This window comes from Planococcus citri, chromosome 5 (genome assembly GCF_950023065.1).
Source record: "Planococcus citri chromosome 5, ihPlaCitr1.1, whole genome shotgun sequence".
Classification (NCBI taxonomy): domain Eukaryota; kingdom Metazoa; phylum Arthropoda; class Insecta; order Hemiptera; family Pseudococcidae; genus Planococcus; species Planococcus citri.
The window spans coordinates 40,612,998-40,637,207 of NC_088681.1; the positions used below are offsets into that span (position 1 = coordinate 40,612,998).

Genomic DNA, 24,210 nt, shown 5'->3' on the forward strand with positions numbered 1-24,210 from the left:
CCATTTCAATTCATAATTTTATCCTAAACAAGGAACGAGGCATCTTTAGGATAGGTTGATAATTTTGTTGAATATCATTACAAACATGGGTTCTTCCGATTTCAATTTTCGTAAATGTCTCTCTCCTTATTCCCAGGGCCATGATTACTTTGAGGAAAAATTGAAATTCGTTGTCCTACTCGATATCATATGAGGCATTTAATGGAAGTCCTTTTTCTGTATACGTTTATTTTGTCTATACTTTTCGTACCTCTATCGTAAAAAATTCGATTAAGATTTTCCACTCGCTCAGAAAATCCCCCCAAAAATGACTCAAACGAACCAAGTAGGTACACAGAACCTCTACTCCGATTCTTCTACGATACCACCAATTCACGGGGACGGCACCAATACTAGGATGACTCAAACGGTACCAACAAAAACAACCTTTCCATCCAATTCTAATACTCCACAACATATTTCCAATGACGTAAAACCACATTACATAAATACAGATCGACTATTGGAAATTATACCACCGGTTTGAACTAGGATCTACCTGGCAGAGGCAGATACAGGTGTGCAGGTCTAGGAACTAGGTATCCGTATCCGAAAATCCGCGAGTACTCGTATATTCCATGATTCACCTCAACGTCTTGCCGGCTTCGCGGTCTATCCCTGCTCGTAAGCGACCGTTAATCCCGACTCGACAATAACGTCATTGCACATTGCATTACGTATATTTGCGTGAAAAACTTAACACCATGTGCGCAGCCAATCAGAAGGCAGAGTGGAAGAAAAACACAACAAACACGTTGAGCTGCGTATGCCAGCCAGCGTTCAACCAGTTCGCCAGTTTCAATCGGTTTAGAACGTTTATCGAGTGAACACTGTGTGCGGTCATTGGCGCAGAACGTTTTATTTTAAAACGTTGGCGCGTGTTTCGTTCGTGTTTAAAAAGGTTTTCTTTTTTCTTGTATATCTGGTGTTAAAAGAGTGTAAGTTGCGGAAAACCGTCGAAAAGTTTATAGTGAATTTTGTTTTCTGTATAGAAGAAAAAAAAAATCGGAAAAATACCAACACTCGTTATTTTTACGTAGAATACTTTTTTTCTTCCAATTTTATAAAGAGTGGGTAAGTTTGAATTTTGCTCTATGCAATATGTATGTATTTTAACATAGATAACGTTCAACGTAGGTGTTCGTTCGTTCGCTCGTGTGAAATAATTAATAATTTCGGTAACGATAACCTTATCTTTTAATATTGTACAATGGTAAAATCATGTCCTTGAAGTATAATTCGAAAAAATTGAAAAAGTTTTAATTTTTCATACAGTTACGCGAAAAAAACAATACGTACGAACCGGTTCGTCTAATTACAACTTGGTGTCGCCCCTACTATCTCCTCCATCAATTCTCTATTATTCCACCAAATCAATTAACTTAACAAGAGAACCTCTTGAAGTGTCACCCTCCCCACATTTGAGCCGATTTTGGGAGGGATACCTAAAGAGTAGTTTTTTGACCAGCTTTTTTCATAATAAAAATATCCAAAAAATCAGAAGTTTCCTGTTTGCGAAGAAGTTTTAGAAATTTGCACGAGTATAACACACAACTCGATTTTTAGCTACCCAATTTCATATTCACGCCTTCTGGAGCAAATTCAAAATTTTGGAGAAATTGGAAATCGCGCTGGAGGCTCCAGAATCGCTTAAAATGGTGAAATTTGGATTTGGGGAATTATTATCAGTTTTAGGACTTATTTTGATCATTTTTACTCATCAAGTATATACGTGTCTTTTTTAAAAAAGCATAAATCACCAAAAACAGTCAATTTTGAATTTTCAAACGTTCGCCAAAAATCGAAAAATGAACTTGGGTAGCTGAAAATTTGGTTTTGGGGGCTTTAGACCATGCTCTTCCGAAAAATCGTGGTCCCATTCAAATCGGATAGTGACACCTCAAGAGGTTCCCTGTACCTTTCTTTCATTCGTGACATAAAAAACAACCTTAAATTGTAACTTACAACCTAATCAAGTACCCTCGCTTAGCTAATAGCTAATCACCTACTCGATTCCGGTCACCTGTAGGGCCACGAAATTCACCTAGGAAATGCATTTAGGTGTTTCTCTGCATATCGCAGATCATTCCAAACTGGTCATCGTGCTCGGTGAAAGTTCCGAATCAGGTTCCCAAACTAGTCCGAATAATTTCCTCTTGCCAGCACGATCACGAATCGATCGTTTGCTCTCAGAGTGACCGCAACAGAAAACGCATCGGTGTTGCCGGTAACTGTTAGCAGAGTAGATGTATATAGCGCCGCAGATTTCATTATTCAATTATTACGTAATTTTTGTACAGGGTCAAGGGGGTAAGAGGGGAGGCGTGCTAATTCAATTTATTCGACGAATAGAATTCATTTTTTTCTTTTTCGTCTCGGAACAGTGGTATATTTCATATTTGAACTCATTCTTCCTGTTTTGTAGATGGTTACCTTGAAGTGAACTGTATGCTTGGATACAACGACTACATAACGTCTGGTCTACGAGCTTCGCACATTTAATTACTGTTACATCTACGGATCGTGATAATTTTTTTTCATATTCGAGATCAATAGGTATACGAGACGAGGGTAGTAGAACAGTTCTGCAGAATTGTAATGCTTACGATTCGTCAACAGTGTGTTGAAAAAAGATCGCAATGACTAATGAGCCGAACATGAGCCGGTTATAGGACAATTTGTCATTGGCCTGGAAGAAATTGGCAGCGTGCCATTTTTCGCTCGATATACAGAGAAATTCCGAACGTGATGTATTGTCGCGAAACCAGATGATTATCTGAGAAACACCCGATGATTGGTTTTTTTCCGCTGTTTATGAATTCTACTGAAAGAGAATCGTACAGAATTCCAAAATATGTACTATGAGAAGATACAAATGAAAAAAAATGACCAAGAATTAGTCTTGGGAATTGTTTCACGAGAGAATATTTCAATATTTGCATCGGGTACAAGTGAGACGAGTTGGAGTTGATGTTTTTTGGGTCGATTAGAAACGAAGAAAAATTATTCGGAGGTGAAGGAGGACTACTCGATGCATAGAAAGAGATCAAGGTATTGCACTCGAGACACCAGATCACATGGCATGAGATTAAAATATATTTACAGCTGGTTGCAATTGCAGTTTACATTCGAATACGTTGGAATTTTATTAGAAATCCATTAATACATATGAAGAGTGATATTCCAAAACTCGCTTTGTCCATTTTTATCGAAGTTGGGTTTTCAGCAGTACCTGGTAGATGAAGTATTAACTCACATTCCTACATCATCAACCTACCAAAATGAGGTGTTAAACTCACCTAAATAGCCAATTCACTAAAAAATTAAAAAAAAATAATGTTCCAAAACGCGCTTTGTCCATTTTTATTGAAATTTTTTTCAGCAGTATTTAGTGGATGAAGTGTATACCTACACTCCTACATCATAAATCCACCCAAATAAACTGCTAAACTCGCCTAAAAAGCCAATTTACCCGTTTAAAGGAAAACTGTTTTTCCTCTTTCCTGAAAAGTTGTGAAAATGGACAAAGCGAGTTTTGGAATATCACTCTTCATATGAGTATGAGGTGTGAACAAATCGAAGTTCTGTTTTATCGACGTTTTCTTCGAATTTTACAACAATCTTCAAGCATCTGAGAGTTATTTTGAGATGAAAATAGACAAAAAAAAAAGGGGGTAAATCAAAAGGATCTTCATTTCTAAAAGACTAAAATTCAATTCTGAAAATATTCCAACCAGAGAAAAGATAATTACAAGAGAACCCTCCCACAATGATAATCTTCGATTTGAATGAAACTTGAACCGGTGGAAAGAAGACCTCAAAAAACCCCATTTCAGCTCCTGAAGATGATTTTTCAGTTATCCATACCATCAATGGCCGGTTCCGGCAGTTCGGTCAGAAAAAAGGATTGTTTACTGTTTTTTCTCATGTTATATGTGAATTTGAAAACTGGTCGTTTCTCCCCACCACATGAACTTTAGCAGCTGAAATTTTGGCCAAAATGTCTATGCTAGATACCTAATCGACTGATACTACCTCCGGCTGAATCTGGAATTATCATCAAAAATTGAATTTTTATCCATCTGGTGGTTAAAATGCCATTGAAAAATTTGAAAACCCAGAAAAATCAGCGCATCTAACGAACTTCAGGGGTTCAAATTTTAGTCAAACAGTTTGTGCTGAATACCAAATTGATTCATACCATCATCGGCCGGATCCAGCCGTCCGTTTATTAAAATCACTACTTTTTCACTGATTTCGGTAATACCCTCTATTTTGAAAAAATGACGCTTAAGTTAATTTGGACGATTTTTAGACCACTTTTTAGAAAATCTGAAATTTCCAAAATATACCCGAAGGCTCCAGAACAACCTGAAACCATTCCCAATCGACTCAGCATATTAAAAATGGGGTACTAAGTAAACATTTCAACAACTCAATTAGGTAAAATGTTGTGTGAAAATTTCAATTTTCACAAATCTGCTAGGGTGCTCCAGAACTACCACTCAAAATGGTTCGAAAGCGTTTCCAATCGATTTGGAGAGTCGAAAACAGGGCACACACCAAATTTCAGCCTTCTTGGTCAATTTGGTAAAATTTTGATTTTTTTCCATTTTTGACCCAACTTTGACTCTTCAAAAATTCATTAAAAATCAAAATCGTTTGAGAACTCAAAAATTTGATCTAGGTACGTACTGGTTCTAAATTCATACTCGGAAAATCAGATCACCTCGATTCAAACCTGATGGACAATTATTTCAGCTGATTTTCAAATTCCGTGATTTTAGAATTTTTTTCTAGATTTGCCATTGAAAATAAAAGGACACATGTTAGTGTAGAAGTGACTTACGTAACTTTTCTCATAAGGATTATAAAAATTTCTTACTTATTCCCACACGCGAGTTCATATTCTATTATTTTTGGAAGGAAATTTGTACTCACCTAAAACAAAGAAAAATTAAGGTGGATTAGTTGGTTATAAAATTATTAAAAAATTATGGTCAAAAGCCAAAGTAAAAATTATTCTAATGAATATTCACAAAATAAAGTATCATAAAAATTGTAAAATTAATTGTGAAAATCACTCAAAAATATCAAAAATTGACGGATCATCAGAAAACGATTAAAATTTGAGAAAATGTCTCATTTAAGTGAAATTTTGCACAGACTGCTTAGATTATTGGAAAATACCAAGAATTAATCGCAAATCCGCAAATCCTCAAAATGGAATGATGATTTTTCAAAACTGCAGAAAGTGTCATAAAATTTGTCCCTTTTTTCGACCAAGTTTTCAGAAAGCTCTCCATTCGACCCCCCCCCCCCCCACACAGACAAAATTAACGAATCGTTTCACTTCTGAACACGACCATTTATTGATAAATGAAATGAACGACATCGAAACTATTGGTAGAAAATAATTCTTTCACAAAAAAAAAAGTTCCAAATTCATTGCTGTAAATTTATTAACACGACTAAAATTAAAAAAAAACTAATCAAATTTTTATTTCAATTCTTCTAAAAGCTTGGGTTTTTGAATTAATTTTTTCTGAAAGGGGAGGGAGGGAGGGAGATATAAATTTTGGACAGAAACGTCAAAAATCTCAAACGAATAAAAGTATTTTTTTTTTAAATTGACCAATCAGGAAAAATTGAAAGTCGAAATTTGTTTGTCCTATTTTTCATCGATTCGACCAATAATTAGGATAACGACGATTCCCTCTCCCATCCTAAAGAAATTCCCCATTACCTTTGAATTCAAATTTATTAAATGAAAAATAGTTCTTATCAAAATTAAGTACCACTATCACTTGCGACTGCAACAAAGCAACATTTGTCATGGCAATTCAGAAATAAATGGTCATCGCCGATTCTTTCCATAGTCTAGACAGTAAACACGCGGTTTTTGTGACCTTGCAATACTTCAAAGTCTATCGATAGAGGGAGAACTGCGATCACAATGAAACGATCATCCCAGTCTGAAACCTGCCCTTACCATCTTGTCCAGTCTGGGAATTCCCTCTCCACATAACAATTCAAGATTTGATACATGAAGGTAAAACGACATATTTTACGCAAAATATTCACATTTAACAGCCAAAGAAAAGAGCGTCGTTCGCACAAACAAAACAAAAATAAATGTTATCGAAATTAGAAGTGATCAACAAAAAAATACTAGTTTTCGATGCAAGTCATTGAACATAGCAGCGTTTGTTTAATTCCATAAATCTTCAGATAATTATTTAAAATGAAATTTTTTCGATCACTCTGTTCTCTTGTTTTCATTTTTCAAATTGATTTTTAAAAAAAAATCATATTTCATTTTTCCTATAGGTATCCCATTTTCTCTTATACCCGCTCATTTTCAAAGAAATGATCTTCCATGCTAAAATTTCCACCACTTTTCCAACCCAAATCGTCTAAAAACGATGCAAGATGTCGAATATGGCTATGGTAGCTTCACTTAAACCTGCAAGGAATCTTCCATCACGTTTCTTTCGTACAAATATGAACTACGAACTCCCACAGAACCTACGCATTCGTTATGATTTCACCCCCTCACACCTTCTCAACACTACTTGACGAATTCCCACCATGAAATTTCCACTACTTTTCATCTATAGACTTCTAAGAACACGTTAAATCTCCAATTTTAATCAATTTTGCGTAAAAGCATTCGCAAAACTTTCCATCTGAAGCGTCTTCCTACATATACCCAAGTGTCCATCGAGAAGACACCATCAGACCTCCATATGATACTCGTCTGCCTTGATACTTGAGCAGGCGACGAGACAAAGCAAACTTCGTAGTGTGCTGGACTACAATCGATACACAAATTGCCATCACTATAAATATATGTAAATTGTCGTAAAATACTTGGCCATCCTCCCAGTACTCTTTATCCTCCTACATTTAAGTTTAGATCAGCCAATACCAGTAACCCATCCACATACGCATCAGTTTCGTAATACCTAATTCATGACCCCGAGTCTTCGTCATATCCGCATATTGGTTTAATTTTGCCTTAAAACGTAGGCACATAATTTTTGACTCGTTATAAAGAACCAGTCCAAGAGTATCGGACAGATCCTTCGATATTTCAACGTAATACAAGCTTGACATTTCTCGTATTGTCAATACACAGTATTTTACGTAACCAAGATAACTATACAAACATACAAACACATATAGCACGGTAAACAAATACACGAGGGCTATTTTCGATGCATTAGCTTCCCTCTCTTTCTCACTTCATCATCATATACTTCCAAAACTCGAACAAACACTCATATTCGTTGGTCATCTCGGCAGACAAACTAGTTCGTCAGATGAGACGAAACTCGAAAAATTATGTCATCCACTAACTCGTTTCATTTCCATAAACGTCTCGGAACTTGGAATTATTCTCACATATTTTTTTTTTTTTACCGAGAACACTGAATTTTTAGCATCATTCGTACCATTTCCTTTTGGAAAAAACGATTTCGGTGTTTAGATGGAAAACTACTGCCAGAAACTTAGGGCGTCAAATTAATGGAAAACTACCTACACGTCGTAAATTTCCTCCTTAATGTCTACCTAACATAATTACAACAACGTTTGAAAAGTTGAACCCGTTTCCGCGGCAACACTTTACTCATTAGGTCTATAGTAGGGTTTCCCCACCTTTAACATGGTTAATATTCCGCTATTTAGTTTCATTAATTATAAAACAATATCGCCATCGAGTACCTGGCTACCGAATAATCTTTTCAATTTCCTTTCATTAATCATGAAGTTAAAAAAAAAACCTTGATGAATGAAACATAATCCAGCTGAGCACCGTATCCGAAATTCAAACCGAGACCACACGTGGGTGTGGGTGCTAATAAATGCGGAAGAGAAGGAAAATCCGACATCTTAAGGACTTGTATTGTCCCAAAATGTTGATTAAAAAGCATAAGTAAATTGTAAGTAGATACCTCTGTAAATGAATAATATATAAATCCGTCATTAGAAATACTCCTTCCCCTTCTTCCACAACGTGGTCGACGTCGTCATCGTAGTTTTGATTACACTCGACGGCAATTTGTTTATAATACGGGGTTTCGTGGCATCTTTCAAGGAGATACATACAAACCGTTATATCAATTACCAACATGTAAATATTAAATAGAAATACCTCTCGCGCAATCGAAAAATTTCCACCTGCAACGAGAAACGGCCGCTAGTCGATGGTCGAATGCAATTTATAACCACGTTTTTCTGCATGATTTTTTCTTAACCCTTTGGGTACCTCGAGATCGTGGTATTTGTGAGAGGAAAAGCATGCTGTAGAAAATCTTCGAGGAGACGTGGTAAATAGAAAAGAGGAAATCGAGAAGTACCTACATGGTGGGGATGAGGGAGGAAGTAATTACATACAATTATCGCGATAATATCGATCAATTTACCAATCGCAGCGAACCTTCAGCCCGCGTATTTTATTTTTTTCAAATGTTGTCCTGTGTGTTGAGCGTCAGGTTATTTTGTTAAATGTCGATTTCAATCAATTAGACGGTACAAAAATACGAAACTGATAACCATTGGTGGTATCCGCCATCCGGTTCCTAAATTTACTCTTTTTATTTAAACATTTAGTTTAGATTAGGTACATATATAAAATTGATTGATAAGGAGTTATAACGAGACACGAAGGACTCGTGTTACGGTGTTAGATACCAAGGTACCATGCTGCCATAGGTACTTGGTGGTAATGACTTCATAGAAGGCAGAACTTTTCGCTTCAAATACCTTACTTCCAATAAATTGAAAAAAAATTTAAAAATCACGATTAAATAATTTGTAAAACGGGCATACAGGACGATTCGACATGTTTACACAATAATTCACATTTCACCTCACCATGAAATTCAAGCTCATCAATGGTGAAAAATAATCATCATTCCAAAAACGCACCTCACCATAAAATCAATTCACTGAAAAATGTTACAAAATATCAAAAGTAAAAAAAATATCAAGCGTTCTCTTAATTTTCGCCCCTCTCCCTTCCCAATAAAAACTCCTCTAGATTTGAGAGTATTTTTCAAATTCCCCCTTCCTCCTGCTCCATCACAAAAATACACTTTCAGCATTCGGGAAGGTTTTTAGTTTTTACCATTTTCACTTTTTCTTCATTTTGAGCTCGCTCATTGCTTCTGTGATTTCACCTTCCTCCCCCCTTTTCTTTTAAAAAAAAAAGTCTCCCAAGACTTGGGAGTGTTTTGAAATTTTAATTCCCTCTTCTCCTAAACATGCAACTTCAACATGGACGGATTTTAGACACCTCCACCTCATTTTTGTAGCAATCCAAAGTACATATTACGCAACAAAGCGTAATCACAAAAAAAACAACAGTTTATTCGCTTTTCAAGTAGGTATTCCACAATACTTTGTTTCTTTCGAATTCAAATTCGAGTCATCGAATTCCCAAAACCAATTTTACAAAATAACAACCCAACCCACAGCAAAACAATAAGTACATAGAAAAATACATTCGCCCTCTGCGAAGCAAACCGCACCATAGAATTATAAAAGCGGCGAGTGAAAAACAGTGCTCATCAATGTGCGCCATAACGGAACAGTGCTGTAATTTTCAATTCACTAGCGTACGTATTAAAATAATTAAAGCTCAATTATCGAACCAAAACAAAACCGCTCATAATATCAACAATCTACAGAATTTCGAATTTGTACTTGAACCGGGCATCCTTTCGAATATTTTTATTGTTACATTTTTCAAGTTATACTTATCAAAAAAAATCGACTTATTAAACGGATTTTAAGCGTCGAAGTGGCCTCAAGAATGTAAATTTTTTCAGTCAAATTAATTTACTTGAAAATTACACGTTTTAATAAACAAGTACAACGCCGCGATGTAAGCGTAAGTGAAGAAGAGAGGGGAAAACAGTTTGCAAACTTGTTGAGCAAATTTTTTTTTTCAAACACCCAAACATACACGATCGGTGGATCGCGATCAACGAAGCGATCTAAACAACAACAACAAATAATAGTCAATTAATTCAACTTTGGTGAGAAAAAAAATGAAATTATTTCATACGAAAGATGTTTTTAACAACTACTTCAAGTAGGTAGGTAGGTACTTGTATAATCAAACTAACCTAACAATTCTCGCAACGATTCTGACCAGGGAAGTAGGCACATCTCTGTACACTTGACACGCTACTCTAGCTCTAGGTATACTTACAATGTTATTCAATCTCATATATATCCAACAAGACATTCGATTAGTTCGCGTCAGTCACCCGATATTATAACTTTGGAAAATCGTCTCCAAGGTTGAATATGCATTACAACGTTACAATAACCCGCCGCATATACATTTCGTAATCGCGTACTCTATACGATAATTAGAGCTTACGACGAGGAAGTTAGTAGTTAACCTTCTGCAGCTGTTACGAAATGTGTAAACAATATATCGACAACAGCAGCCGATCCGCCGATACCGATCAAATAATACCGAGACATATACGATCGATATGCTTAGAGGCTAGTTTTGGACATTGATTCGAGGCAACTGTGTCAGAGCTTCAGCGTTGTTCTACAAAACAATCATGCTGCGACGCGGCCAGCAGCAATTGACACGATGATAAGATGCAATTAGTATACATATAACACCTTTTACATTGTACGCGCTATTTCACTTTTCTTATACAGAGGTATTCTTTACCTACATATTAACATTGCGACCTAGTTCGATCCAGATAGATAGATGAATACCGCAAATAGGCGGAAGAAATAGCTCGGCAGACGTTTCAAGTCGCGGTATTGGATTGCACATTCTCGTCATTTCAATAAAGGTTTCAATTGTTCCATTACAAGATCGTAAAAAACACATCTCAATAGATCAGGATATTCTCAGGAGTCATCCTATAATAACCTTTGCTCATTTACCACTCGAATTGATTTGAACTACATATCATCTAAAAACTCAAACTGGCAAATACACAACGTAGCACTATGAAATTTCAAAAGGAAATGGCGTCACCACGTGGTTGGATTCATCTTCGTCATCATCTTTCAATCACAAATCCGCATCACTCGCCGCAGAAAACAAACAAAGAAGACTACATTCACTTGGACTTGATCCACATCTTTTTACTTTGGAATACTAATCAGTTATCACCACTGAACTGGAACTAAGAATTGGAAATTGCTATGAAAATAAAATGGCGGCTACCACGTGGTCTTGAATCCACATTACTCAACACTTCAAAACATATTTTAAAAGATTTTATTCAAACTTGATCAAGGGATTCATACAATTTACAAGCCACAAACCATGTCCAATATGATCAGCACTTTGATGTACTTATAGTGTCACAACCCTATTTAATCTTTCAGTTTTCTAAACCTTGATTCGTTGAAGAGTCATTCTGGTCCCTCCAGTTTGACTTCTGCATAAGATTTATCAAAAAAAACAATTATCGATATCATCAAAATCTGTATCGATTCTTCATCTTCGTCATTCACTCGAATCCGAGCATCGTTACAATGGAGCATCTCCAACCAGCCGCCTCCAGCTTTCTCTATCTTCAGCTTCTCTGGTGCACTCTCTAAGGGTGAGTCCTGTGGCCTTTTTTATCAAGGTCCTCGTGGGCGATCTCCCACACGCCGTCTTTCCCTCCATGTGTCTTTGAACAGACAGCTTCTCTTAGGTTGTCCTGCCACCAGGCTTTGTCGGACCGGACCAAAAAACCGGACCAATGACGGCGACCAGACCCAAAAATGCACACAAGGCCGAGTGGACCAGACCGGACCTTAGACCCCTAAAACAAATTTATGTAAATATTAACCGAACAGATGACCCTTTTCAGAAAAAATAACAGGGACAGACCAAGACTGAAGACCTTTCTAAAAAATCGGACCAATGAACGCGGTTTGGACCTCAGTTATGTACAATTTTTCAAATTTATAATGCCATTTTAGATGCCTATTTCGAATAAATTTCCATAGTGATTTAATTTCTTTTGAAGTTTTGAAAGTAAAAATCCCATTTTTCCACTCATCTAATGTGTTAGGAAGCTTTTTTCTTTCTGAAAAATGAAGACTGTTTTTTGGACCTGGGCTGACCCATGACCACAATGAAAATTTCTGTTCAGGACCAGACCGCACCGACTTACAAAGACAAAAAATACAGAACCTAATGACCGGCCCGGACCGTGAAAGCTCCAAACTAGGACCTTGATTTTGGAGCAACAGCAAAACCTGAGCGGTCCTACAAGCCTGCCCGCCACACTATATGACCAAAATATCTCAGGATCCTCTTTCTGAAAATGGTGCTGAGTCTGTCCTTCACACCTTCCAATATTGACCTGTTTGTTCTTTTCTTGGTCCATGAGATTCTGAGCATTCGCCTATAACAGTACATTTCAAACGCATCTATCCTGCTCTGATCTGTTTTCCTTACCATCCAAGTTTCCGACGCGTATAGGAATATTGATAATACAAGCATGTTAACAATCTTTAATTTTGTCCTCTCGGTGATTCCATGGCTTTTCCAAATTCGATTGAATTTTCTCACTGCTGTTTTTTAATTTTTGTAAATAAGAGTTTTCATACCTTTTTAGGCCATTTTCCAATTTCATACTTTTTTTTTGAAAATTTGTAGTTTTTTCAGCCGCTATACGCATCAACAAATAAATAGAGAATCTCTCGGTCCTGTAAATAAAAATTATAAAATGTCATAGCCACGTGGCTAGGGTGTCTTAAGTTCATCCAACTTGTTTTATACCGCATGTTCCTTGCCCAATGATGACTTGTCTTATGTAAATTAGATTTAGAGACGAAGCCATAGTTGCAGTGAAGTTGAAACAAAAATAACAAAATGCATCATCACATGTTATTTTCCATTACTGTGGTCTTTCATGTTTCAGCACATGGCTGCTTTGGTCTTTCGATGTAAATAATATGTAGAATTTGTACCAAACTTTAATATACAAGGTGATCAATTTGTTTTACAAACGTCCTGTTTTCTACGACTTGTTTACCCAAAAAATTGAAATCACGTTGTATAAAACGAATCGGATGCAAATGGTTCCAGCAGGCGTCATTTATAAAGATTTGGTGAAAGATCAGCTTGTACATTGCCTTAAAAGAATCGAAATTTACCAACTAAGTACGCGATGAAAATTGGGCCAAAATCAAAAGAAAGTTGAACGAACTGGAAATTGATATGGCAGCTTGGCAGAGAAAATCAAAAAGAAATCTCGAAAAAAGGTACATCATCATCGAAAAAGACTCTCAAATATTTATTGAAAATAATTTTTTTGGTACTATTTAGGAACTATTTCAAAGCAAATTTTGCTATTTTCTGGTAAAATTTCCCAAAACATCAATATTTTTATAGAACTATTAAGATTAGTTTTTTTATTCAGTTCCAACATTTTGAAAAAAAAATACTGGAATCTGATTCCGTCAGCATTTTTTTCTCAGTTTGTATTTTGTTATGTTTTTTGATCGTATCAAAATGTTATTGAAACTTTGAGGTGGATTGGAAAGAACCAAAGTTGTTCAGAAATGAGTTTCCCGCCTTTTTTCATATCATTAGTTTTTTTTGTAAAAATTCATTGTTTTAGAAATATTTATAAAAATAGGAAAAACTATTGAAACACACATGTATAACTGATTCTCTCAACTACATATAACTGAATTTTGACCACGTTCTGCAGTCAATGAAATGGAAAAAATTTGTAATAGTTAAATTGAGAGTCTATAGAAGGCACATTCGGTTCAGATGCACTTTACTAATGCATAACACCCAGAGTGGGGATAGTATTGAAAATATCGAGAAAAAATACTGATTAACAACAGCCTGCGGTACGAATAAATTATGGCATGTCTCGTAAGCGTTATTAATTTCAAATCTGAACACAGTTAGGTAAGAAAAAAAGAGAGATTCAAAAATACTAACGGAAAGTTTATACAAGATAACTAGAAAAACGCAAAATAGGTCAAACATTCACCATCAATATGCAATGCATTTATTGTAACATTTTAGAGGGGAAAAAATCTCATAACCGAAAATAAAATACTTCATCTTATGATTTTAAATGTCTAATAGTGCACAATTTAATATCCACGTCGTGCAATCTTCCCCTCGCCTCATTTTACTTCACATTAAAAAAATTGCAGTTCTGCGCCAGGAGCAGAACACCGACCAAAAATTCAAGAGAATCGTGAAGCACCCTGTAACTCTAAGACATCCATTGCTTAGCACCTTCCATCGTCCCCCACCCCCTCCCCGATTGAAATAAGAATCGCAGGCGGATAAGTAATCATTATTTATACAGCCAGAAGTTCGGCTAAATCACCTTTCCCCGTCTCCGTCCCTTCTTATCTTACTATTCAGTCAAAATTTCGATTTCCATTCTGTAACCAAGTTCGCTTTCGTTTTCGTTTGAAAATGAGCGTTACAAAAGTGCGAGCTATAAAAATAAAATCGATTTATAAAATACCTTAGCTATAGTGTAGCTATCGGTTAATCAAACGAGCATAACTACTTTTAGTGTTTTTTTTCATGACATGGTAAAATATCGACGGGTAAGTATTAAAACCTTCTCTAGTGGCAACAATTACCAAACAAATTTAGTAATTTCGCAAATCGGTTAGTCAGGTAATAGGTAGGTATATACTATACGGTATATTCGATAGCATATTAAATGTTTAAATATCACTTTCCCAACAACCACACGAGTACGCCTTTAAACACACAAACCTATGGCAGAATGTCAGTATAGCACCAACCTTGAATTACTTTTGTATACTATTACTCACGACAGATATTACACGGTTTTCGATTTGTAAAAAATTATTACCCTACGCATTAATCTATCAGTCGAACTTAATGTTGGATGTCTTTAATTAAAGAAACTTATCATACATAAACACGCGGAAGGAAACACACGCTCGCCGATTTGGTATTAAAACATACACACGTATGAGTAGTACCAGGTAAAAAAAAAAAAAAAAACGAAAGTCAATTTGCGCCCAGAGACCATGAAAGTCAATGTTGTACATACACATAGCCAGCGCCATCAACAACATAAGGTAGGCTGAGATAGCGTGAAGGAAGAAATTACCTATACCTACCAGAACGTGGAACGTACGTAGAACGTATAGAGGAGAAAATTCGACCAGATATGATCTAAAAATAAATAATTCGTGATAAAACGTTGTTACCAATGCGACGTTCAGGTCGGCTCTATATCACAATATAATTAATATACGCTGTGAGCGTCTTCGGGTAGGTAATCTTATTGCAAAAAATTTCCTATATAGGTAGGTAAGGTACATATTAAGCCAACTGTTTGACATTTCATCTGACCTTAAGCACGCTATGAGGGGGGCCCATCATCAGGACCCCTTCATCATCTCGTGTCCAAATTAAACGTCTAAAATATTCGATGGAAAATATTTTACCTATGCGTATCGCAGAGGATAAATATAATGTTACCTTATTGTCACGAAATCGGATACATTTTTCAATTGTTTGCGTGTAGTTTGCATATTTTTACAATTTTTTACAACCCCCTAGGCTGACCTATAAAAATTACTACAACCGAAAAGAGTCTACACTTATCCTATAATTTTAGTCCAAGTGTACTAGTTTTTTTTCCATATTGCAATAATTTCATCGCGAACCTCCCACGTTAAAATACGTTATGGTAATCGGATTAGCACGTAATGTAAAAGGCATCCATCCCATTAATGATGGGGATTTTTGCTACACGAATGCAAGTAACAATGTAGTAGTCATTTTGGCAGTCATCCATCGTAAAGTATTATAATGTGGCGTAATATTCCATAATCCACCACGAACTGACCTACGTGTACGTTTATACGAGTATGAATGTTCTTCATCTTCGCGCAAGAATTTACTGCAGCATCGCTCATACGATTTATTAAATTATAACCGAAATACGGCCATTATCGAATTTACGATTTAATTATTTTATTGATTCGATAAAAACACTTTCGTCTTCTAGTCTCCTGCTCATATACGTAGACGTACATCACACCTAATCAAAACCACACGTCATTACACCAATCACAAATATTTACCATAGCGATACGCGGACACTCTCGAACAATCTGAAACTCTAATTGCCCTTGAAACGATGATTTTTAGACTGCAAGATGAAAGGTCGTAAAGGCCCGGACACCACACGTTACACTAGATGAATCTACAATCGCAAAATATTGATTGATTGACCCTGCGAGGATGCATTCTCGTACAACTGTTCGTAGAAGCGATAAAATATCGCCAGAACTGAGATCAGCAACCTCGAAAACTATGTAATCGATATGTATGATGATATTTTATCAATTTTGTACCCTCTGCCCTTTTCTCGACAACTTTCGCTTATTATGGAGTCTTTTTAGCCTTCCGTCATCTGATATCGCGCTTCAATGAACTATTAATCGAAAAAATGAACTCGAGTAATTGAGAAATTAAATCCTTCGAGTTTATAATTAGTATTTTCACAACTACGACGTTTGGAAAGAAATTGTGTACACGAGTTCAATGCCCTTTGACGAGAGATTTTTTTTAAAAATGCGATACTCGCCACTATTTACTTGGTAGAATTTTCATCTTCCTCGTTCCTTTTTTTTTTCATCTTCATGGAGACGCTGAAGTTGAACGACCTTTTGTTAACATGTACTCGCTAAATTGCATTATAAAATGCACACGATTTTTCATTCAGACATCCTCCAATATAATCTTCTAGTTCAATGACCTCTTATCAATAAATGAGTGGACGAGTTATCAAAATAATTTTAATAAAATACCTCTAATTCGGCCAATTTGTTTTCAAGCACCACTGATACACATAAACGGATTTTTATCATTCTATTCTCTTATTATTATTGTCTTTTCATCGCAGTTTTTCAAGTTTAATGACCTTTTATAAAGGATTATCCAAAGAGGGGAACATCAAAATTATAAAAAATTAGGAAAAAAGCACGACTTTATGGATTTTTTTATTTATTTAAACGACAATTCTCAGAAAATTTGCTAAAAATCCGAGATTTTTGTCAATTTTTGAAAAACCACGAATTTTTGACAATTTTAGCAAAAACGTGACTTTTTAGGAATTATTACCTATTATTGATAAAAAATTATACTTTTCTGCAATTTTTGTCGAAGAAGCGAGATTTTTTAAAATAATTTTTTGGTTTAAAAACCAGAATTTTTGGCAAAAATGTGTGACTTGAAGAAAAATTTCTAGAAAAAAAATCGAGTCATTTTGGATTTTTTTTTTTTGAAAAAGTGACAATTTTTGGTAAGAAATAAAACTACTTTCAAATTTTGACAAAAGTGAGATTTTTTCGTATTTTTGGCAGGAAGCAAGACTTTGGACAATTTCAGCAAAAAGCATGGTTTTGAGGAAAAAAAAAAAATTTTTGGAACATTTGTGAATAAAATAAAACTAACGCCGGATTCGTGTTCAGTAAGTCAAAATACCCCGATTACAACACTTATCACGACCACTGCGATCAAACTGTCTAAATTCATTTTTTTGCTTAAATTTTGCTTGGCAACTTGCAGTACCTAGGTAATATAAATGAACAAAAAAAATACGAATTTTGAAGATTTGACCTAAATCATCGTGCAAAGTGAGGTAATCGGGGTATTTCGACCTCCTGAACACGAATCCGGCGTTCGTTTGTAGTGAAAGAAATTTTAAATGACGGAAAAGTACTCTAAAGTTTATAAAAAATTGTAATTCATGACAAAAAACTACGATTTTTTCAAAAATAACCCCACTTTGGGAAACTTTGGCTCAGCTCCCCGAACTGCTCGGGGGCTAAACATTTTTCTGGGTAGTCTTCCACTCGAAGTAAACTTCCTCGCCGAGTTTGGTTAAAATCCAAGATATATATTTTTTTCGATCCACCCTAGTGTACACCTATGTACTAATTTAAGTAACTGCTGCGCCATGGAAAACCTTGATTATATTCGTGTCATATTCGTACACGAAACTGACACGTTCGAGTCGTGGTGTGAAATACCTACGTATCTAGAGAAGTATACCTATCTATCGATACTATACCTACCACCTGAATCGAGCTGATTGACCGAATCTCTGCAGTAATTTACAAACATAATGCATCGATGACGAAATTAACCTAGCAGGCGTACTCGTATACCTTACAGAATAAAAACAAGAGACCTATGCTCGTGTACTTGTCAAAAGATGATATCGCCCGAAGACCCAGAAACTCGTAACAATTAAACCAAACAACGCTGGAAAACGACCGACGAGTATCATGTTTTAATGGTACTTTGTGTAGAGTCACGCTGAGTCGACATAATCGTCTTAATTTTTACTCATTTGTTAATCTCACTCGTGCTGTTGCGACCACATACCCTATAATGACTAAGTCACTGAATATGAGCCTAAGACGAATTCGTGAGACTTTGTTAGTCGATACCTGCGAAAATGAAAGTATCTCAACGGGGCAAATACCAAATGGAGATTACTTTCACTGTACCTATACTATGTATTGTATTCGAAGGGGTTACTCACGTTTTCAACTTTTATGAAGTCCTTCTGACGCCGAATGTGATAAAATTAACGACTGGTATGAAATTATGATGTATAACCTTATAGTTATTATCGCGTATTTGTACGAATTGCTCGAATAATCAAAGAATCATCACCCGTTCGTGAGATGTTGGATAATCGATTAGATCATTGTTTGAATTTAACCTCACGTAATCGAATGTGTACCTAGTGGGTTAAAATTGATGATAATTTCTCGGTTTCTGCGTCTACAATCAACGAAACGTGTATTTTTGTATTTACATACTCGTATTGATTCATTAGAGAATCGATCCGAAGATGAAAATAGAATTTATCTGAGCAGAAAAGTGTTGAGAGTTGAAGAGGAGTATAGTTTTCTGCTGGCGATTATTTGGTAGAGTAAAAGTATGGGTTTCCTTTGTTTCTTTAATGAAACTTTCTCAAACGTCATTTGTGGACATGTTTATTGCAAAACCATCTGCCATAGCAAAGTTCATCAGGGAGTTCTTTCAAGAATAATTAGTTTTTGAACTGGAATCTTTGAATCGTTCGTGAACGGTTTGAAAGAATCGTTTGCGAACGAATGAATTAAATTGGATGTAGAATCAAATGATTTTATATAGGTACCTTTCGTTCGATCTTTCAAATTAATTAATCGTTCGCGAACGATTTGAAAGAATCGTTCGCGAACAAATGAACGAAACTATCCAAGGAATAATTTTCGAGCTATGAGTTTGATTTTAGTAATAATTAAAAATACGTTCTTGTTTGACTTTGATCCTAAAAGTGAATCGTTCGCGAACAATGTCTTTTGCAAATGAATGATAGTGAAGCTCAAAAAGGATTTCTGTTTCCAAAAGTTGAGATTTTTGAAGAAAAAAAAAATTGAAAATGAAAAGATTTGTTCGTTGAACGAGAATTTTTCACATTAGGTATTTAGTCACTTTGGACTTTTCCGTCGAGATTTTTCAGTTAATTTTGAAAATGAATCACTTACAAAAGATTGAAAAAAATTAGAAAAAAAGAATTTTTATTATTTTCGTACGGTTTTACTGTATTTAATTTCTATTTTATAAATGGTTCAATTTTGGTTTTTGATGGAATTTTTATTGATTATGGAAAATTTCACATGTGCCAGATGAAAAAAAATGAATACGGTATTTTCAATTTTTTCAACCAGATTGCTATTTCTAACATTTTTTGCCATACTTTTTTTTTACGATTTTACTTTTTCAATTTAAATAATTTCATTTGACAAAATTTCAATTTTTTGTACAATTTTTTTGAATTTTTTTCACAATATTAAATTGAGTAATATCCACCAAAAATTTTACAAGAGAATTATTTTTTACATTCAAATTTTCATTCTCATCATTTTTGAAAATATTTTCGTTTCAGCTTGAAAATGAATCAACATATCGTGAATGATTTTGGAGTAATTTCTCACCCCCCCCCTCCAACGACTACATGAAAAATGATAAAAATCGCGTTGAAAGCACCATTCGTTCGTGAACGATTCAAAATACTTATTTAATTTGAAATGTATTTTCGAAACAAAAATATCACAAGGAAAAATGTCAAGTGCAACTCGTTTTAAATAAAAACCTTTAACGAACGATTGGTTGAAAATTTGACAAATTCGTTTCTTAAACTCGCCGGGACTATTCAATTCGATAATACTGTCAACATTCCCTCGAAATCAACAACCAGCGTAATGCTCTAAGGGTACTTTCGGATCGTATAAAATTTTCCAACGGATTAATGAAACGTTTTTGAAAATCCGCAGTATTTTCCTACATATATAATCAATTCACCGAAAAAATTTCCTATAGAATTTATAGTAAGTATTTGGTCATTGACTTTCATTATAGTAAATATCGTCTCGTGTGTATCTTACGTAATTTTATCGACACCAAGGCCATCGAAGAAGTCGTTATAGGTTACTGAGGTACTCGAACACTGTATACATACGAATTCAAACACGCCCTCAGGCCCTATTTTTTTGCCAATTTCTAGTGGTGTCCAGACTTTATTAAGAAAGTATTCGAATATCGACAATAATCGACCATATAGGAATAACATTTTAAAATAACGTGGAATTATTCGCGAAAACGGAAGAATCCGCGGTATGTGAACTACTAATATAGTGATGTTTTTTGTTGATATTTTGCCAACAGCATACATGCAGCAAAAAAAATCAAACGTTGGCAAAATTCATATTTCTTACATATGCTCGTACTACTTAAGTGGTTCTGGTGTAATTACTGTGTTGTTAGTATAATGAAAACATATCGTCTGGAAAAGGTATAAATTAATAGGGTTTACTCGAACGTAGTTACATCACGATCGCGAATATAAAATGAAACAAGAAAGAGCTTTTTTTTGTTCGTGGTGTGTGATTATATTGATTGAATAAGCAGATCGAGTTTCGATTTTGATGAAAATATTAATCAGATACCTGGGTTTTTGAAACCTGGAAAAGATATACGACTATACTTTGATCGCGAAATTCGTCGTAATTCTTTTCAATCTGCAATCGAAACAGTGTAACCTTTCGAAACATTGAATGGAATTAATAGCGTGGTTAATACGAGCGACAACAATATGATCCTTTCTGTCGACCCTGAGAATACAAGCTTGAAACAATAAGTTATTTTTTTTCACTACGTTTACTACACATTATGAAGTACTCGTATATATTTGACTGACTCGCAAAGAGGCCAAATTGAACATAATGGCGGATGTGGGGCACCAGTTGACCCAGCTTTTTTTCTCTTTCCAACGTCGTCGGTTGCGGCTGATTGTGAGCTCGAAGCAGAGACGCGAGAAGCTGCACTCGCTCGCTGCAAATGTGAAAGTGAAATAGGAAGTCAGAAAGAACAACTTCTCAATTAGCCAATTCTTTAATACTAACGAGAGATTACGTGATGATGAACGCCGGCTTAGCTTACGAGAAGGTGAGATATGATTGATCTGATTTTTCAATCAAATACGCCACGTTCTAATGATAATAATACCATAGTCCGATATATCAGCAGAGAAGAAAAACAACACCGTAATCGGTTCGTCGACGTCATGCGGAATGAAAACGCGTACATTCATATGGTAATTTAACGGCGATATTATTAATTCGATGATGGAGACGATGCCTATGAGCTTATGTATGCTTACTACATAGATTGAATACGGTAGCAGAGGCATAAGGCAGCGGCGGCGTCTTCTGTATGTAGGTACCTTTCGTTTATTCTGCATGTGCCGGTTTCGTTTCTAATTAACCAATTGCATAGTTACACGAATCGAATACGTTCGGTTCATATTAGAAGAACTCTGTCTAAGAATATGAATATTATGATGAAGAAATCTTGCAGTTGTGGTCGTTGTATCATCGATCAATTTCTACCTCGTATAGGGAAAAAAAAATTGTCGAAAAAGGTGTATTATTGATACGATCATAGCGAACGATACTAGGTAGTGAATATTACATAACACTATTACGTTTCCTGATTACTGTACTCGTCTATAATGTTGTAACACTGTTTGTTAATGTACTCATCACTTCCGTCCTCAACGATCCGGTTCTCTTTCTCGAGTACAAGACGACGCTGCTTTGCCTTTTTATGAGAAAATCAAATCTTTAACGTGAGAGGCGTATGACGATGTTTCTTCGGGGAAGATTCCATTCCATTCCATCTGGAGGTTAATGTGCTCTCGATGGATGTGGATGATTTCACGATGGTGTTAGATTCACTTTAGTTGATGTAGATTCGGTCCAGGAAGTCTTCCGAGTTACAGTGTAAAGTTGTAATTGCGTTTTAAGAAGTCAAGATGCGTGATGCGTCGATAAGGATTGATTTTTTCAAAAATGATGCCATTTTGGGGACCCCTGGGGCTCTGGCTCGGCCCCCTGAACTGCTATGGGGCTCAAAATTCTTCTCATTGATTAACTCCCACACGAAGTAAACTTCCTCGACGAGTTTGGTCAAAATCAAGAAAAAATTTTTTTTTTGATCCACCCTACTGCACACGTTAAACTGTTCGCAATACAAAACGCCTGCTTATACAGCATATTTACAAAAATAATAGGAAAAATTCCGGTCATATGACGCGACTTGCCAAAATAAAATAACAATACTACGCGTACATAGAATTAAACACGTCCACAACCACACGTAACCGAGCGAACAAACACTTTTTAAAAAACCATAGACAAATATTTATGCATTATGTACTTTATAACCTACACACCTCATCGCTAACTCAATCATTTACTTTTCTTTGTTCCGCAGGTATGTTCCGATAATCGTCTCGATGGCTCCGCGATTACAGCCGCCTACGCTGCTATCATTAGCGCACAGCAAAGTTGCCCAAAATTTGGCAAATATCTGTCGAGTATTGCATACGTTGGCGCAAGAAACCTGCGTCGCTCATGTACTCAATTTAACCAAGAACACGTTGAGGCCAATTTGGCAGTCAACGGTGCCGGCCTCCATAAGGGCCCAACTACTGGAACAGACTACGTCGTTATTAACCCTGCAATCCTCCGATAACGCCGGATCCACGACTGGAGCCGCTCCTCTATACCTGCTGGTCTTACTGCTGGCCAAAGATATCAAAAAAATACGCATCGAGTTGTGTTGCTACTACGGATGCAGCCATCAAACAACGTTGCTCAAATTTCTCGCCAACGAAGGCAAAGGACTCGAGTCGCTGGAATTGGCTAGATCAACCTTACTAAGACTAGGTAAGACATACACTATGCATCTACAGAGACTGGTTTATTTTCGTACATTTTATACGCACTATGAGGTGATACCGTGAATAATCGAGGTCAGTGTCAAATAAAAAATTGAAATCGCTAAAAAATATTCATAAACACACCGGGTGTCCTATTCAACATTTAAATTCTGATATAATCTGGCAACAGCAGAAAAATTTTTGGAAGTTTGAGAGGCAGTGGAGAGGTGGGGAGGGTTGAAAGAGTCAGATCAAAAAAAGAGCCAAGATTTATAATCAAGTAGCTCCCTTGAAACAATTCATGGTATCTAAAGGATTTTTTATTGAAAAAATCACTACTTTTTCACTACTTTTTTCACTATACCTTTTTCAACCAAATTTTCAGAATGCTATCCACTCAACCAACTCCCCCCCCCCCAGCATAAAAAATTAACAAGGCCAAATTTTTTACAGGAAAATTTTAAAAAAAATTGAAATTGGAACAAAAATTGTATTTTGATTTCAATCAGAATTATTTAAAAAAATAGGAACAAATGAGCTCATTGCATATGTAATAGACAAGGTGTCTATAACATAATTTCAAAACAAAAAATCAGGACTTTAGCAGGACATTTTTTAAACACTAGAGATTTATACTTAAGAAAAGGGAGCCTGGGCAGGCAAAATTTTACATTAGAATTTTTCGCTTTTCCAATGTCTTCAAACATCCTAAGATTTTTTACAAGCAAGCGGATGTCGAAAATAAAATTTTATCATTTCAATTTTTGATTTCATTTTTACCTTAAAGGTTCTTGCTAATGTAATGAAATTAGGAGAATAACAACTTTTTTCAAAGCAACAAATTTTTCAAAAATGTACAAAAATTTAATGG

At 35.6% G+C, this 24,210-nt stretch overlaps 2 protein-coding genes across 4 annotated transcripts in view; one reads left to right on the top strand and one right to left on the bottom strand.

Moving 5' to 3' along the window:
• TTLL5 (Tubulin tyrosine ligase-like 5) overlaps positions 1–24,210 on the bottom strand; it is a 60,019-nt gene that overhangs the window by 28,079 nt on the left and 7,730 nt on the right. The gene's annotated exons all lie outside the window — the stretch shown is intronic.
• The window catches only part of LOC135846820 (uncharacterized), a 35,991-nt gene that overhangs the window by 6,767 nt on the left and 5,014 nt on the right, over positions 1–24,210 (top strand). The window contains exons 1-2 of one of the 3 annotated variants that reach the window (XM_065366116.1): positions 792–1,109; positions 22,892–23,346. In XM_065366116.1, coding sequence (XP_065222188.1) covers positions 22,914–23,346 — 433 coding nt within the window. In that variant the 5' untranslated portion in view covers positions 792–1,109; positions 22,892–22,913. Of the gene's footprint in view, positions 1–791; positions 1,114–22,891; positions 23,347–24,210 lie in introns of those variants that run through there. The other 2 variants (XM_065366114.1, XM_065366115.1) reach the window with 2 other exon arrangements.